This window comes from Caretta caretta, chromosome 12 (genome assembly GCF_965140235.1).
Source record: "Caretta caretta isolate rCarCar2 chromosome 12, rCarCar1.hap1, whole genome shotgun sequence".
Lineage (NCBI taxonomy): Eukaryota > Metazoa > Chordata > Testudines > Cheloniidae > Caretta > Caretta caretta.
In genome coordinates, this window is record NC_134217.1 from 23168836 (window position 1) to 23187551 (window position 18716).

The 18716-nt window shown below is 42.9% G+C and overlaps 1 protein-coding gene across 3 annotated transcripts in view; it reads left to right on the forward strand.

The window, feature by feature from the left end:
* Nucleotides 1-422: 422 nt before the first annotated feature.
* The window catches only part of DPY19L3 (dpy-19 like C-mannosyltransferase 3), a 51987-nt gene continuing 33693 nt past the window's right edge, over nt 423-18716 (forward strand). The window contains exons 1-3 of one of the 3 annotated variants that reach the window (XM_075118405.1): nt 423-733; nt 3919-4061; nt 6107-6240. In XM_075118405.1, coding sequence (XP_074974506.1) covers nt 3941-4061; nt 6107-6240 — 255 coding nt within the window. In that variant the 5' untranslated portion in view covers nt 423-733; nt 3919-3940. Of the gene's footprint in view, nt 734-3918; nt 4062-6106; nt 6241-18716 lie in introns of those variants that run through there. The other 2 variants (XM_048816732.2, XM_048816733.2) reach the window with 2 other exon arrangements.

Consider the following 18716-nt stretch of genomic DNA (forward strand, 5'->3'; position numbering starts at 1 on the left):
ATCCACCCTGACTAAATTGGCCTTCAGCATTGGTTCTCCACTTGCAGGGTAACTCCCTTCTCTTCATGTGCCAATATATTTTTGCCTATATCTGTAATTTTCACTCCATGCATCTGAAGAAGTGGGTTTTTCACCCACGAAAGCTTATGCCCAAATTAATCTGCCCAAATTTAAAGTGTCCCCGGACTCCTCGATGTTTTCACACGGAATAAGCCAGCTTCCTACCCCACCCCAGACCTAGGTGTCTCTTCACTTGCAATCCCAATACAACTTCACGTTCTGCAACCATGTTTACCCAGCATCCTGTCCCAAATTAAGTAACGTTATCTCCCTCTCAAAGCGGCTATCCCTTGTGCCCCATGCTCACTTGGGGTAAACACCGCCCTGCTTCCGCAATCAGCTCCTAGCCACCCCCAGACAGCCCCTTACCCTTTGCTATTGCCAGCCCAGCTACAGGCACCCCCCTGCACCCCCAACACGTGTCCCAGGCACCCCCAACACGTGTCCCAGGCAGCTGACCCCCCGCTCCCCTCAGCAGCCCCCCGCCCCGTTCGCGGCTCCGCATTCGCAGAGACTGAGTGAGGAACAAAAGGCACCGCGTCCTCCCCATCCCCACTGGGGGTCTGAGGCGACTCCGCTCAGGCAGCGCCGGGGTGACCACGGCAGCGAGCCGCCGCCCAGCCCAGCCACAGCCACAGCTGCAGCCGGTGCTCCCGCTCGGCCGCGTCGGCAGGTATCGGCCCAGGAGCTGGGGGTGCGCGGGGGCGGGGAGGCGCCAGGCCAGGCCAGGCCGCGGCGGCGCAGGCCGCAGAACTGGGCTGTGTGAGAGCTGCGCCTGAGTCGTCCGCGCAGGCCGCTCTGTGTAGCCGGGCCGGGGAGCTGCGGGCGCGGGCGCGGGCCAGAGCAGCCCCACAGAGCAACTGCGCCGCTCCTCCATCGCTCCCCTTATTCGCCCTCCCCTCCGTTACCCCCAGCCCAGCCCACGGGTCCTACCTGTCCCTTCCCACCATCGCCCCCACCTTCCTCTCCATCGCCCACAGCCCTTCCCTCTCCTCCCCGCCATCGCCCCCACCTGCCCTCTTCTCTCCTCCATCGCCCTCACCTGCCCCTAGCCCTTCCTACCATTGCCCCCACCTCAGCCCCTTCCCTCTTCTCCATCTCCCCCACCTGCCCCAGTCCTTCCCTTTTCTCTTCTCCCCTCCCCACCATGGGCCCCACCTGTCCATTCCCTCCATCATGCTCACTTGCCCCTGGCCCTTCTCTCCCCACCATTGCCCCAGCCTGCCCCTTTCCTTTCTTCCACTGCCCCTCACCTGCCCTCTTCTCCTCTGCCTTGTCACTTCCTACCTGTTCCATCTCCTCTGCCCCTGTCCTCACTCTGTCTCACACATTACTCCCCTGCCCATTCCCCAACCCCCATCCCATCCACTCTGCCCCAGTTCCCTTCACTCCTGGCCCATCTCCACCCTCTCCCATTGCTCCTCTGTGCCTGCCCATTCACCTGTCTCCATCATTCCTCCTCTCATAACCCCTCCCATTCCATCTCCTCTGCATCTTACCTGTCTTCCTGATCACCGCCTGCACAGCCCAGCCTATGCCCCTTCCCACTCCTGCCTCTCCCACTTCTCTATACATCCCATCCCCTTGCCCCATCACCCTTTTACACCTAACCTGACACATGATTATGCACCTGCTCATCACATATGTTCTTAATTCCCATCCAGCCTGTCCCCCTCTCTGTCCATATCATAGGTCCCTGTCCAATCCCTCTACATCTAAATCTCTCTGCCCTCATTCCCTCTCTCCATTGTATCACAACCACCTCTGTCCCAGCACCACTCAACACCTGCATCACTTCACTACACCTGCTGTTCTACATACTGTAGACTAAGGAATCCAATGAAATTTATGTTTTCTATGCCTGGTTATTCTAGTCTTTAATGTTATATTCATGGTAAAAATCAATTTTCCTGATAAGGCATTGGACAAAGTCTGGCTGAGACTACTATGCCAACTCTACTCCCTCCTTTCCTGTATTTGATTGATTTGCTGCTGATGTTCCTTTGTTGTTGGGATTTTCTACAGAGAAATCATCAGCATTTTTAAGAGATGTGTTCATGGTATTTCTAAAAATGATTCCCCCCCTTCTTTATTTCTGGGGGAGAAAACATACTGAACTTTGTCTTCTCCACATCAGTCTAGACTCTAAGGTCTGTAGCTCCACAAACTCTCCGAGGTGCGTTTGGAGTTCTTTAAAAAAAAAAAAAAAAAAGTTGCAATCGGCAATGGCTCACTTAGGGAAAGTCTACACTACAGTGCTACTTCAGCCCAGCTGCACATCTGGTAAAGATGCACAGTGCCAAAGAGAGAGCACTCTCCCATCAGTATAATTACTCCACCTCTGTGAGAGATGGAAGTTATGTTGGCAGGAGAGTGTCTCCCACTGACACAGTGCTGATGTGGACAGCGCTTAAGACGATGTAATTTGCGTTGCTTGGGGGTGTCTCTTTCACACCCCTAAGCAACATAAGTTATATCAACTTAAGCAGTTGTGCAGACCAGCCCTTAGAGCAGGGGTGGGCAATAATTTTCATGGGGGGGGTGGGGGCACTCCATGCATTTTGGTAAGTTGTCACAGGCCACACATTTCTATTATATTAATGGAGGGGGTGTGGGGTCTGGGAGGGAGTTTGGCACGTCTCTGCATGTTCCTTAGGGGGTGGGGGGCAGCAGGTCTCCATGTGCTGCCCGCGCCCACAAACACTGCCAATCGGAGTTGTGAGGACTGTGCTGGGGGCGGGGGCAGCGCGCAGAGCCGCCTCCCCTCCCCACCCCCCACCAGAGGTGCGCAGAGACATGCCAGCAGCAGCCAGCCGCTTCTGGGAGCGGCATGGGGCCACAGCAGGCAGACAGCCTGCCTGAGCTCCCCGCTGCGCCGCGGGACTTTTAGCGGCCCAGAGATTGCGAGGGGCAGCCAAAGAGCCTGGCGGGCTGGACAGAAATGTTAGACGGGCAGGGGCCGTATTTTGCCCACTCCTGCCTTAGAGACTAACTTTTAAGTAGTCAAGCTTGGAGTCTGGGGATGGTGACTTATTTTTGCATTCAAAGCTAGTCATTGGTTTTAAAAGATAAAAGGACTTTAAAATTCAAGCAGGTCATTATTTATGGACGGTGCATTATGTAATATAGTTTAGGGAACAATTTTGCAGTGCACTGATTTTGAACATTGACTAGCTTACCTTAAATAGTTTCTCCCCCTTACCCCATCTCTGGTTTGTGATATGTTTAAGCTAAATAGTACACGAATATTACAAAAGTTGGGGATTTTTTTCAGCTGTATATCTAAACTAGTTGTGCTTTTTTTAATGTTTTCCTTCACAAGTTTTCTTTGGTGTAATCACTTTTGCATCTCATGGCCCCCGTCCTGCAAAGATTGTTAACTTTACATATTCTGAGTAGTCCTATTGATTGCATTGGGACTACTCAAAAGCCAAGATTTTCAAGTGATTAGTGATTTAGAGTGCCCAACTGAGACACCTTAAAAAGGGACTGATTTTTAAGGGGGCTTATGTTGAGTACTTTTTGAAAAGTAATTCCATTTAAGCTCTCAAGTTGAACACCAAAAATAACTAACCACTTTTGAAAATCTTGTCTACCATGTATAAAGTTATGTATGAATGTCAGTCTTGCAGAACTCATGACAGTCTTTCCGTTGCACTCTTTTTGATGTCTCTGAGCTACAGAAAATGACTCTTGTTTTGGTAAAATATTTTGAATTACTGTACATGGGTATAACTTTTTAGGCCTCAGTTCACAATACAGTATGCTTGTGTGTTTTCATGGCTTGTCACACTTTTTTTTGGTATTATTTGATAAATTTTTGGCAAGGAATATTTATTGCTTTGTATGTGTGTTTAGGAGTAAGACTGAAGAATAATGTATGAAAATTGTTGACATCATGACAACCATCAGACACAGAAAGGGAATAAAAGTCACAGAAGTTGCTGAAGATCATCTGTCACAAGAGAAAAATGTGAAGCCTGAAGGAAAAGTTCGATCTGGTGGGTAATTATAAGAAATGTCGAATTGTGGACTCTCACTAATGTCAATCTTTTGGTATCTACCCTTATGCACAGATGAGAACTAGGTATTGTACCAAATCTTTATCCAAGTATAGCCAAACCTTCTTTATGATCAAAGCTACTGTAGTCACGGGGACACTGTAGATTACTGCGCTAGATTCTATTACCTGTTTTCAAGTTCTAGTTTAGGTTACAAATTAAGATAATTTTGTGAACTTCATAAAACCCAGCCACATTTAGCAGCGTTCATCATCATTGACAGTCTTTGCTCAAGAGAGGCGTAGGACTGGAGTGACTTAAACCAGTGGTTCTCAGCCTTTTTCTTTCTGAGGCCCCCTCAACATGCTGTAAAAACTCCAAGGCCCACCTGTGCCTCAACAACTGGTTTTCTGCATATAAAAGCCAGGGGCAGAGTTAGGGGGTAGCAAACAGGGCAGTTGTCCAGGCCCCACGCCAAGGGTGCCTCCACAAAGCTACATTGCTCAGGCTTCGGCTTCAGCCCCAAGTGATGGGATTCAGGGCCCTGGGCTTCAGACCTATGCAGTGGGGCTTTGGCTTTCTGCCTTGGACCCCAGTGAGTCTAACGCAGGTATGGGCAAACTACGGCCCGTGGGCTGCCAGCCATTTTAATCCAGCCCTTGAGGGGTCTGGGGCTTGCCCCGCTCTGGCGCTCCAGCTGGGGAGGTGGTTTGGGGGCTGCTCCGCACAGCTCCCGGAAGCAGCAACATGTTCCCCCCTCTGGCTCGAGCCTCCTATGCATAGGGGCAGCAGGGGGCTCCGCTCTGCATGCTATCCCTGCCCCAAGCGCCACCCCTGCAGCTCCTGTGGATGGGGCAGTGCGCAGCAGAGCTGCCTGGCTGCGCCTTTGCATAGGAGCTGGAGCGGAGACGTACCGCTGCTTCTGGGAGCTGCTTGAGGTAAGCGCCACCCGGAGTCTGCATCCCCGAGCCCCGCGCCCCAGACTCACACAGTGCTACCTTCAATATACCTTTTGTTTTGTTGGTTTTTTTATGTAAATGAAGGAAGGACAAAGGGAAATTCTTTCATGGAAATGCTTGAGAGTTCACACCATTTGTACTTATTTTTGTTAGGGTCACATTTTCAATCTATAGCCTCAGATTTTGTGCCTGCAAAATTGGGGCCACCTGCATTTGTGCATACATTTTGAATAGGTGGGGGGCCAATTTATCCAATTTGTGTGCACAGATGTAAATAGGCAAAATAGAGCTCTGGTATAAGTGGACAAATCCATTGTCTTCAGCTCCATTGAATCACACTTGCTTGTATCTCATTTGAATTTTGTCCAGTGCGACAGATAGCCACTTATATTAGATATACATCCACATCACAAAAAGCAGGATTACTGAAATCAACTTGGAAAAAGATTTTAAAACGAAGTGCCCATGAGCAGTAAACTGAGTTGCTTTATTTAGAAATGCAGTCTCTGCATTATATAGTCTATAATTTTGTTCTGATGTCAGGAGGTGGTCATCTGCAATTCAGAGCATGACATCATCAGAGACTGCTTTGATCAATGCTCAGCCTCAATGTGGAAGTTTATTCAACCTGAAATGCTGTTTGAAAAAAAAATTATAAAATAAGCAGCCAAGTTCAGAAGTTTAAAGAAAAAAGATTTTGATATCTTGTTTTGTGAGCTAACAGTCATGCTGTAGTTCATTAATTAGAAACAATGCCCTGGCGGGTATTCCAAAAACTCCTTGTAATTTAGATTTATAAATTAGATATGGTGTTTATCTAGATCTGTATGAGATCATGGGACTGTTTTTAAAACTGCAACTTTACATTTTCCCCTTCAAGCAGCGGCTTTTTCATTCTATATGTAACTAAAAGATTGCTATACCCGAAAATCACAAGTACAGTTTCCATAAAGCAGTTTGAGAACAAGGCTATAGTTACATACAAGTCCTAGACCCCACTAGTGGTGGTTCTGAAATCCATTTAAAATACATAAGTAGAATGGGAAGCTTCACAATCCCATAGTGAAAGTGTTTTTCTTCTATAAGTTTACACAGGTGGAAAGCTATGGAAGAGACTTTCACTTACAGTTGGTGGAACTGTTGCCATCTCTTTTGGACTTCTTACTTCTGTTTACATTGCTACCCTACATGAAAATGACCTGTGGTTTTCCAATATTAAGGTAATGAAATTATTTTGATAATTGCATCAATGCTTTCCTAGGACACTGTTTGCAACATGAATGTGTGTGGTAGGCTATATGCTTTTTTTTTTAATCTATTTGTCTTGTCAGTCATACTGAAAATATAGAATGTTCTATCTGAAGATAGGTGTGGAGGAGGGTGCAAGCGAAAGAGCGCACATTTCCCATTAACTTTTCCCCCTACTTTCTCACATTGAAAACCTTTCAATCACTTCCATGAGTACTTTCCGAACTATGCTCTAAACATGTTGACACAACATTTTTCCATTATGTTCCTGCTATATTAATAGTAGCTCAAAATCTTGCCTACAAATGATCACCTAGAAAAAGTCAAAAGCTGATTTCTCAACATTTTTAAAAAGTATTATTTTAAGAAAATAGGTGCCTTCCCAAAATCCTGGCATGTGACAGTATTATCTCTGTAAGAAGGTCTTTAATCTGAATAAAGAATTATATCTAAAGTGATCCTTCTGATGAAAGTGGGGCACAGATAATCATCAGTAAAACAAAACTCTCCAAGTAGGTAATGTTTATTTTCAGGGCTTTGGAGCGGAGCTGGAGCCCGGAGCAGCTCCTGAGCAGTGGAGCTGCAGGTTTTAGCCTGGAGCTGGAGCGGAGCCAGAGCACAGCCCAAAGCCCTGTTTATTTTCACATAATAGCATCCTTTATCTGAAAACGTAAAAGCACTTTTCAAACATTAATTAAAGACCTGTGAGAGAAATGGGATTATCCCCATTTTACAGACTAGTAAATTGAGACACGGGACAGGAAGGTCACTTAAGTCATTGGCAGAATTAAGAATTGAATTCTACACTGAAGTACCCAGCTCAAACCACTAGATTGGTTACTCTGGTATGTTTGTTTATTAATATAGTACCTCAAATGAGGATGAGACATGTAACCACCCCTACTCTTCTTTGAGGTTGTGAGGTGGGTCCTTTCACATAAGCACTTCTTTTCTCTTTCAAGTAGAGCAAACAATATCAAGACAAATTAATCTTTGGTTTATTGCCAGTTTCTGGAGCATAAATAAATAATGCCTCATGACAGTCCCCCAGAGAAAGCTTGTGTCCCCATTTTGTGGGGCTTGCCAAATAGGCCTGCTGTGGGTGTAGCTAACCCAGCCAGAAAATGTACTGTTTCCCTGTATGTCCTTTCAGCAGACACCACACTGGAACTCAGTGGAGCCCACAATTATACTTCAAACTGTCCCTGACAACTGGACCCCACCCCCAACTAAGGCTGGCAGTGGTAAAATCCCTTCCTTCTCAGGGCATGCAGCTTCCGATCCACTCACCACCCACCCTGTATGCAAGGGATGTGGTTGCTGCAGGGAAATATACTTCCCTGTGTCAACACAAGCAAATTTGGCTCAGCAACTCCCTAGAACACTGTCTCTCTCCAAGAGATGTTCAAAGAGTAATCTAGCAAAGATGACTTAGCACAAACAGATTCTCTACTCAGGTAAAAATCCTGGTCCTCAGCCAAATCCTCTCCCAAAAGGAAAAGACTTACCTCCTCAAAGTCAGCTTTAGGTAGAGTTAGTTTCACAGCCTCAGAAATACTTGTGCTGGTGGGAACCACTGTGTGTAGGACTTTTCCCTTTCCAAGAACCAGTGATGACAGATTTTTTCCCCAGTATTGTTCCAGAGGAAAATTATTGTTATGCTGGAGTCTAAATCAAAGAAAATAAATGAACAGGCGAGTTACTTTACTGTGAAAACACTTAGTCCTCACTGATAGGTACCATATATTACCTAGATTAGGTAAACATATTTTGATTATTCATACTGTAATACTCTTATACAATGTGTATGAGCTTCTTTACCACATTAACACCTTTTTATAATACGCACCTTTTCGCATTTCCAAAAACATTTTCATACAGGTACTAAAAGCAGTAGTTACCAGTTACTGAAATAGTTACTGCCGAACTGCATGAACAACATTCTTTTGTGGCAGCCTCATCTTTCTTTGATTACACAGGTAGAGATGTATACTGTTGATAAACGTGACGTTCACTTTTGACAGTCTTTACTTTTTTAGGTTAAATATGTGTGTCTACAAATCCATGTACATGACTGAAAAGATAAAACGTTTTATATTTGCCTCTGAAAAATTCAGTAGTTTGTGAATGTCTTCAAACTTACTACACAAGATGGCACTGACAAATATGTTTATCATCACAGTTATGTTGCTCAAAATTGGACAAAATGCACACTTCAATTTTTTCTTATTTCTAATGGAGTTAGAAATCTACATTGTAAAATAAACTTTAGATATTTTTCAGTGATACATTCTGTTTATTGGAGTGTACTCTGTGTGTATGCTCACTTTGCACTGTTTCTAAGAAAATAAGTTTTCTATTTAGTGGATGTTAAGGGTCATATTTTTGGTGGGCTTCAGATTAACCTTTAACTTTGTAAGTACAAATGTAAAACTTTGACTTGAATAGGCAGACAAGCATTTGCAAAAATAAACTTGTTACGGGAAGTTACCTGATATGCCTATGCCTAATTGATCATGCAAACTTAGAGGCTATTTCTATAAATTTGGCTTCAAATTGTTTAACATGATTTAAGAACAAAGGGGTTACCCTCTGCTATTTGTGCTTTATTTGCCAATTAAGGAGGACTTTGGGATGATTCAAAGCTGCAGCCATGTGCACTCTTGCAAGATACTGTATGTCCATCTATAAAAGACATTTAGACATAGGGGTGTCCATATATAGAAAATATTTTTTCATTATGTTTTTCAAATTGTAGTATATACTATATACTAATATAGTATATAGTATATACTATATACTAACTGAAAGTTAGTGTATAACCATTTAGATCTTTAAAGTTATGTTGAAAACAAAATGTAAATGGTCTATTTTCTTAATCTTTTTATGGTTTGGCTGATACATATATTCCTGCATATTTGAACTAAATTTCCTCAAAACTGTGTAGCAATATGCCTTATTTTTCTGGAGGTCTAAATGCTGGTTTTATTGCATGTAATCTAATCTTTGACAACAAATTATTGAGAACCTTTGCTAAATGAAGTGCAGATATTATTATGGGTTTTTTTGTTTGTTTGATTTACTAAACATGGTGTATACTGGAAGTGGAAGCCATACTAACACACACTCAGTGTTTCATAACCCAAGGACCTACAAAATTCTCTAACATATAGCCATTGTTGAGAAACAAGGAAAATGTCTATTATAAGAGAGAGTTCATTTTTTAAGGATGTAGTCATACATTTCTTTAAAAGTGTTACTGAGCTATCATACATCTATTTTTAAATGACTTTGATTGAAAAGGTTGTAAAAAAGACCGATTTTTTACATTTGACAGTGATAAATACTTTAATACATATAAGAATTCCATAAAGCCACCATGAATGGGATTCACACAGCAGACTGAGATACTGTGCTGCCTAGTGGAATTCACAACTCTGAGGTAGATGGCCAGGCTCCCTATACAATGCATGGGGAGAGATAGGCATCTAAAAACAGGATTCACAAAAGCCAGCATACTGAGTGGGGAGCTGTCTAAACTAATAAGAAATGCTCAGGAAAGTGGTGTGGCCTAAGCCTTGCTCCTCAAAGGTAGTTTAGGTGCTAAAGTCCAGGCCAGAGGGAGGTACCTCCTTCCACTCAGGATTCACAACCATAAATTATTCTGATCCTCCTAAACCAGGTTCGTGATTCTTGTGAAAAACCAGGGAGGTGGTCATGTTCCCCTTATAACCTTTAGCCCAGTTGTTAGAACACATACCCAGGATGTGGGAGACTGGTTCAAACCCCCTGCTCTCTGATGTGGAGCAGGGGGTGGAACTTGGCTGTCTTGTTTTGCAAGCAAGTGCCCTAACCATTTTGTTATGGAGTATTTTATGCTATGGAGCTCCCTCTCTTTCCCCTTCCCCCTGCTGTTAATGCTGTTCCACTGTGTATAAATACTTAAAGTTTAATTAGATCAGGGGGACTGTAGCTTGAGTCTCTTGCATGTAAGGTTGTAAACTCTCCAGGATTGGCCTGGAGTCTCCAGGAATTAAAGATTAATCTTTAATTAAAGATTATGGTCATGTGAATAAATCTCCAGGAATATATCCAACCAAAACTGGCGACACTACCTACTTCCCGGGGACATGTCCTAACCACAGAGCTATAGTCTCTCTCTCCCAATGAATATTAAGTATTTATACATAATGGAATAGCTCCAACAGGAGATATTAAGAGTCCCCTATATTCCAGAATACCCTGTAGCCCAGTGGTTAGGGCACTCACTTGCAATGTAGGAGGACCCAAGTCCATGTTCCACATCAGGCAGAGGTGGGGGATTTGAACCTGGGTATCCCACATCCTGGGTGAGTAACTCTGACCATTGGGATAAATGTCATAAGAGCGTTAACAGGCCCCACCATCCTCTTCCATGCGGGTTTGCATGTGCGCTGAGCATGCCTACTGGATTAGGCCCCAAAGGCAAGATAGGCCGGAGAATGTAAACTTTGTAAATTCCATGGGGGCTGAGGTGTGAGTTAAACTCAGAGCTGCTGGACAATGTCAGGACTTAGGCAGCTGTGTGAATGCCCAGCCACTGATGTTCAGGTGTGTTGGGGACTTAACAGTGGAAACTTAGGTACCATGGGAGTTTAGGTACCTATAGGGTTAGGTGGCAGGTGAGCAGGGGTTTTGTGAATGCCAAATGTTACCTAAATGTTGGATTTTAAAAGGCAACTAAAGTATTAGGCACCAAAGTCAGCCTTGTGAGTCTCACCCCTTGTCTCTCTGAATTTAAATATTTTAGACTCTTTCCATCTCACATAGGTACAATTAGCGAGTTGTTAAAAATTTGTACATAAAAACAACTAATAAATTGTATTGCATTTAAAAATGAGTTTGAAAGAGAAAAACAGTATGCATTGATAGTATAGATATTGAGATATTTCATTTGTCAGATAGCATGAGATGGGATAAAGAGGTGGTAAGTTTCAAATGAGGTGCAACAAGTTATATCGGCAAAGGGCTGGATTCACTACTGTAGTTTTACCATAGTGTAATTTCTTTGAAATCCAGATTTCACGTATTTAGAAATTTGAGTTTAGGATAGATAACAAAGGATATCCTAAGGAGTTACAAATAATGTATTTACAAGCTGGAAATATATATGCAGTTGGAGGGTGATGTTTAGAGGCCTTAAAAGCTTAAAAAAGCCTACCATAGTGTAGATCAAATTGGATATGAGCTTGCAATATAATATAGAATCAAAGTCAAGGTGACTTTTGGACGGCATATTTAAAACCATCATTTCATGCACCTAAGCAACTGACAGTTCCTCTTGGCTGGTCACTGGTGAGATCACATATAGAATACCATATACAGCGGGGTAAGGAACCTTTGTTCTGGTGATGCATTTATGCCGGCCACAGACTCACAGAAAAAACAAAAACAAAAAAAAACCCCACGGGTCACACACAGCTCCCGTGTCGAGGGGAGGCTTGAGGCTCACCCCCGGAAGCAGGGCGAGCCAGTGCTCATGGCTCCAGCCCTGTTGGGGGCCGCTCGGGGCTTCCCTTAGGGTTGCCAACTTTCTAACTGCACAAAAACGAACAACCCTGCCCCTTCCCTGAGGCCCTGTCCCTTCCCTGAGGCCCTGCCCCCACTCACTCCAGCCCTCCTCCCTCAGTTGCTTGCTCGTCCCCACCCTCACTCACTTTCACTGGGCTGAAGCAGTGGGTTGGAGTGCGGAAGGGGGTGAGGGCTCCAGCCGGGGATGCAGGCTCTGGAGCAGGGCCAGAAATGAGGGGTTCAGGGGGTGAGAGGGGGCTCCAGGCTGGGGAAGAGGGTTGTGTGTGGGCTCTGGGGGTGAGGGTTTGGAGTGTGGGAGGGGGCTTAGGGCTGGGGCAGGGGGTTGGGGTGTGGGAGAGGGGTTGGGGGGTGGGCGCTAGCCAGGCAGCACTTACCTCACTCAGGCGGCTCCCGGTCGGTGGCGCAGCAAGGCTAAGACAGGCTCCCTGCCTGCCTTGGCTCCGCACAGCTCCCAGAAGCGGCTGGCATGTCCGGCCCCTAAGTGGAGCTGCTACCAGGCGGCTTTGCATGATGCGCACTGCCTGCAGGTGCTGCCCTGCAATGCTCATTGCCCACAGATCCTGGCCAGTGGAAGCTGTGGAGCCAGCACTGGGGGCAGGGGCAATACACAGAGCTTTCCTGATCACCCCTGTGTTTAGGGGCTGCAGGGACATGCTGGCTGCTTCTGGGAGCTGCGCGGACCCAGGTCAGGCAAGGAGCCTGCCTTAGCCCTGCTGCACGGTCAACTTGAGTTTTAATGGCCTGGCAACCCTAGCTTCCCCCAGGAGTGGGGCGAGCTGGCACTCGCGGCTCCAGCCCCGTGTGGAGGCGGGGGTGCTCAGGGCTTCCAGCTCGCAGTGCCAAGACTTGCTGCAGGCAGGATGAAATTAAGCAGGGGACTGGATCTGCACTGCAGGCCATAGGTTCCCAACCCTGATGTACAAGTCTGAGCATTTCAAGGCCAGAGAAATGTCCCTAAGTTAGAGGGAATTAAAAAACAAAAAACAAACAAAACTTCAGTATAACCTCAGTGTTACTAACACCTCGGGAATGGAGGTTGTTTGTAACTCTGAATTGTTTGTAATTCTGAACAAAATGTTATGGTTGTTCTTCTAAAGTTTACAACTGAACATTGACTTATACAGCTTTGAAACTGTACTGTGCAGAAGAAAAATGCTGCTTTCCTTTTTTTTTTTTTTTTTTTTAGTGGTTTGTTGAACACAGTACAGAACGGTACAGTACTGTATTTCTTTGTTTGTTTTGTCTCTGCTGTTGCCTGATTGTATACTTTCAGTTCCAAGTGAAGTGTGTGGTTGACTGGTCAGTTTGTAACTCTGAGGTTCTACTGTAAATGATTAAATGCACTGGAGAGGACAATTTAAAGGGACAACTAAAATAACTAAATTTGATGAGCTTGGCTAAATGACAAATAAGGAAATATATGATAAACAACCCTAGCTATTATGAAATTATTTAGGGTGTTCTAGAGGTATGTAAAGTTAAAAAAAAAGATTAAATTGAACAAAGGAAGAATACAAGCTGAATAGCAGGAACGTTTTTTCTAACATTTTTTTAAATCTATTAAAACTATTTCCTTAATAGAAAAAGTTTACCATCCTGTAACCTTGCACATGATCTCTAAGGTCCAATCCAGTGCCCATACTTCAGAGGGCATTGGATCAGCCTTTAAATCAGAGTGAACTCTTAGGTAAAGTTAAATTGATATTGAAAATATCATTACAATAGGCTCAACTTCTTGGAAAAAGTAAATTGCAGTTTTTGGATGCAGCATTAATTAACAGTTTTTGTTTTTAAAAGTTTTGTAACATTTTAAATAGAATTTAGCAGTGAGACCACGAATTTGTTGGGCACTGTGAAGGATCTGTTTGTTGTAAAACATTTAAGAGCGCAGTCTGTTCTGTCACTGATAACAGGGATATTGTTATTAGCATTTTCATATATATTAAAAGGATGATCTGTCATAAAGAATAGCTTTTTATTTAATAGAGCTTGGCTGTCCACTGCGCTATGCCTGAGTGCTGCTCGGATGCAGTGGTAAGGTGGAGCTGTCAGGGAGTTAGTCATGGACTCCTGATTCTCAGCTGCTTGGCCCAAGCCGAAGACAAGTTAAAGCTGTCAGGGGCAGATTTAGTGTACATTACTGTTGCAGGGTCTTTAGCAGTCAGCCTGTCTGGGCTTTAACAGTGAAGAACTGGACATGGTGGCGACTCGGTCATTCCCACCACTCTATCATCTTATGCCAGAGGGGCTCCCTTCACCTCCTCCCCACAGAGTACAATGCTGTACTGAACACGTTTGGCCCTAGTCTGGTTTTTAATTAGGTGGACCAGAGAATCTGCGTCACTTATTTTTGTGTATATACCCTTTAGGTTTAGAAAATGGAAACTTTATTCTAAATTAGTGTTCCAGTATGGAGAATTGATTTGTGGACATTCCAATTGCTTGGTTAGAGAACTGTGCAGAAAATCCTCCAGCTTTGTTCAGCTTCAAGAACTGAAAGTGAGAGGCTTGTATTTTATACAATTATATATACCGTAACTCAAAAATAAACATAATTGAAATTGACATTTATGAACCTACTGCTAGTGATGGCCTTGTTATAGAAATGTATCAGTTCCACTGTGGAAGGCCTATCTTGAAACCCAATTTTCAATATCCTGCAACAATGAGAACAACTTTACTGTATAGCAACCGTGTAATAAAGTACTTCTTTGTAGACAGCCTTCCTTCAAGAGGCTAGTGATAGAGCCTTCTATGGTATGAATGAGAGCCTTGTTGATGAGTTAAATATGCACACTCATCTCTGTTTATCTAATTTTGCCATGGTAATTGGAATAAGGGAAAGCCGGTCTGGTACCTCTCAACACAAAAATAGAAAAAAGCAAGTATCCAAGAACTATGACGTATGCTATAAGTTAGATGCCATGAGAGAGAGAAGAATGACTTTGTCCAACACAAAGGATAATGTTTGCATACAATTTTAACAGTGGTCATAGGAGCCTGGCTAGATGATGATGAAGAAAACACTGGGCTTGAGTCTCCTCTCGCTTCCACCATCTAACTCCATTGACTTCAGTGGACTTACTTCCAATTTATGCTGGTGTAAAATGAGGTCAGAATCCAGCCCAATGTTCTTGTGTTAGCTCTCTGAGGGAATTCTAGAGTGCGCGCACGTGCACGCACACACACACTTGAAGTGCCCAGTGTATCTTCCCATGTGTCATTTCTGCAACAGCAAATGAACTCATAAGTCTACATTTTTCTCAGGGAATGAGCTCTACTATTCCATTCGTTAATAACCCAAGTGAACAGGTGTAATCCATTCGGAAAAAAACAAGCTGGATCAATACTTTAGTACTTTCCTCCTGAAGAAGTGTCACTTCCAGTGTTTGACCAGCTATGTATGTTGCTTGGCACCAATACCCTATACCAAAAGTCTAATCAACATTTGAGCAGGAGCCACGCCATTCTAACAGATGGACAAGAGATTAACCAGCCAAAAGACCATGTATGTGCGTTAAATATGTTTGCTGAGAGCATGATTCACAGCCTGGAACATTGATAGCAGCTGTCTATATTGAGATTCCACTTGTACAGTTGAAGAGCTTTGCTAATCTGACTAATCTGCATTGAAATTTAAGATTTGAAAACAAAATATATATGTTTTTCAGTTACACAAACTATGCTTTGGCCTTGTTAAATCAGATCGAAGAATGATGGATGAAGGCAGTCAGTGTAATTAGGTCCATATTTGTGCTTTTTATATAAAAAGCTTCAATTCAATTTAGCCATTTTCCTAAATCTGGTATGACAGGCTGACTGCTAAAGACCCTGCATCAGTAATGTACACTAAATCTGCCCCTGACAGCTTAAGATGGTTGAGGAAACTTTTGTTCTAGAATCTAAGGACTTTCACTGTTAATTGTGACTAGAGCCTTTTTGTATGTTGTTTTCATTGCTTAATACTGCAATAGATGAAAGACTGGAGTTCAAAAGACTACACTGAAAATGTGCCAGACAAGTATGGACTTTTGAGACAGTAAGTGTTAAGTGAGTTTCCAGGGGAATTCGTTGGGAGAGGATAATGCAAATCCCCAACTCAGATAATGCAAAAACCCAGCCTTTTGAAGCTATGCCTGGAGGAAAGGGTCATTGTTGGCTGGTTACCTGTTACAAAAGGCTAAGAGTAAAGGACAAAGCCATTTAAAGAAATGGCTGGTCTGTCCAGTCTGAGTTCTAGTTCTGGATCTAACATGGGTGAATTTGCAACCACAGGGAAAACCCAGATGGGGGTGTTGAAGGACTAAAACCTACCAGAGCCCTAGGGTGGAATAGGAGATGACCTCTGGTAAGCTTTTTAGAATGTATATAGGTTCTTTTATTGTTTTAATGTCTTTTCTCTGTAATATTTTTAAGGTAAAATATTAACTTAGAAGGAACTGTGGGCAATATACTGGTCATAGCCCTTAAACAGAAAGTAAAACAGAGGCGCTGGTCTTTTAGGTATTCTAGCATGCTGAGTATATCACAGTGTAAGGCAAAAAATTGTGGAGCCTTAAAAATGCATGGTCAGAAAGGAGTGAGGTGTGTGTTTCCACCAGGCATAGGTGATGGCTAGGAGCTGGAAGCCTTTAAGTGGATGCTGTTGGTGGACCACAGAGGGGGAAAATATAGTTTCAGGGCAATTGCACCTATAACAAATATTGTTGAGCATGGTTGATATGTTGCATCATAAACTGCCATGGAAAATTCTGCTGTTCCTAAGGCTATGTCTACACTAGAGAGCTTACAACAGCGCAGTTGTAAACTCTTCATTTAGCTGCTCTAAACTGATGAAAGAGAGCTCTCCCATTGGTTTAATTACTCCAGTCCCCACCACATAGCTATGGTGGCAGGAGAAACTCTAACTTATGTTGGCTTAAGCTGTAGTGTAACCATAGCCTATATCCTTCAAAATGTCTTTTCACATGTAAATTTACTTTCATAAAGATCTTTTAAGAATGTCTTAGAGCTCTTAGAAAACATTTTTGCTAGGAACACTGTAGATTCTGTGAAACATTGCACAAGTTGAACATACAATAGTAAAATATGCACTCAGTGTTTACTCAAAACAGTATATATTTTTATTGACATGGCACACTAAGAAAAGTATAAATTGCCATTGAACTGGAAAAGTGTTGTGAATGAGTAAAGCAGATGTTATCTTAGCATGAAACAGATGTAAAACTCACTAGTGTTTGGGTCGTAAAATATAAATAGCATTTGGTTGAAGACAGCTGGTGCCAGAATTACATATTAATCATGTTTGAATGCATTTTTGCTAATTAGATCCCCCTCTGTGATTACTAAGGGGAGGGGGAGAAAAGAGGTAAATTCCAAGTGTTCAAAATTCCTTCTACTTTAAACACTTAAAAATGTGCTTCTGTTTGAGAAAAACTTTGTATTAGTGGTGAATTTAAAACTGGAAACTGCAGCTATCCCATCCTATGATCTGGTCCAACTCTATTCATTTTGCTTAGTATGATATTAAATACTAAAAGGCACAAAGTCAATGTAGTCCACTGACATAGTAATGTTTTAGTATACTGGAAAGCAACTGGAGAGTTTCAGTGTTGACTATGGTGATTCGAATGTATTTTTATTTGTCAGTTTTTCCTCAGATCAGAGCTTCTAGTGGTTTATTTTTGTCTACAGTTAACTTCAGCAAAATGTGGTTTTGCAACATGATTCCACACTGGGGAAGAGGAAGCCATTTTTGTCTAGTTTTATGTTAGCACTGACCCAACATTAATTCTGGTCCAACATTAGGAGATTAGAGAATCAGCATGACTGTGTAAAGGAGTTGCAAGTCTTAGGATGCTACACAATATTGCATTAACAAGAATGGTACCATAAAAGTTGGGAAAGTAAAGCTATTCAGTTATTTCAGCAATGTGCTTTTGTACAGGAAGATGAATTAATAGGATTAGCTTTAGGAATCTTATTGCGATTTCTTCATGTTGAGATTGCCATATGTGGAGTAAGCAATCTTATTGGGTTCTCAAACCCTTTCTAGTTTTGTTAACTATAGAAAATTTAAAAAATTTCATTTATGCACTAAAGGTCACTATTATTTCTAAGATAAAATGAAAAACTAAATGATTTCACTGCATGATATTTTGTTTTCCATATTTTAATTTGTCAAAAAGTGTGCTCATCCAAGGCTCTGAGCATGTGTATAAACCTCATTAAGCACACAAGACTCATGAACGAATGGAAGGAAGTAGAGATCCCCTATTGAAAACCCCCTTCTGTCTAAACTAAAGCATTGTAAGTTTGAATGCCTCACTAGGTCTCAATTGCTGCAGCATCAGCCAAAAAGACAAAAATCAGAATTTTGAGATACTGAGAACTCAAACAAATTTAAGGCTTTATAGATTGAAACTAATACTTTAATTTGGAATGTGAAAACAAATAGGAGGCCAGTGTTTTTAACCTATAAAGTATAAAGTGTTGAAGAGCTGGCTCCCTGCAAGAAACACCATTTAACAAGTGGGCAGCTGCATTCCACACTAGCTGATGTCTTCAAATGAGGTTAAGATGTAGCCCTAGGTAGAGCACGTTTGATTAATCTAGCCTTATGGTGGCAAAGGCCTGGATATCTGTAGATATGTCTGTATCTGGAAGAAAAGAGGCAGTCTTCTAGCCAGCAAATCTGAGTAAAAATATGCAGTTCTTAGCTACTATCAATGTCTGACAATCCAGAAAAATAGTAAATGAGGAACCAACAACGTCCCCACATTTCAAACTTGCATGATAAAAGGCAAGCAAGCTTCTTCAATCAAGAGTGGTAACACCACCTCTGCCATTTTGTCTGTCCTTCCTCTCTCTTCCCTTC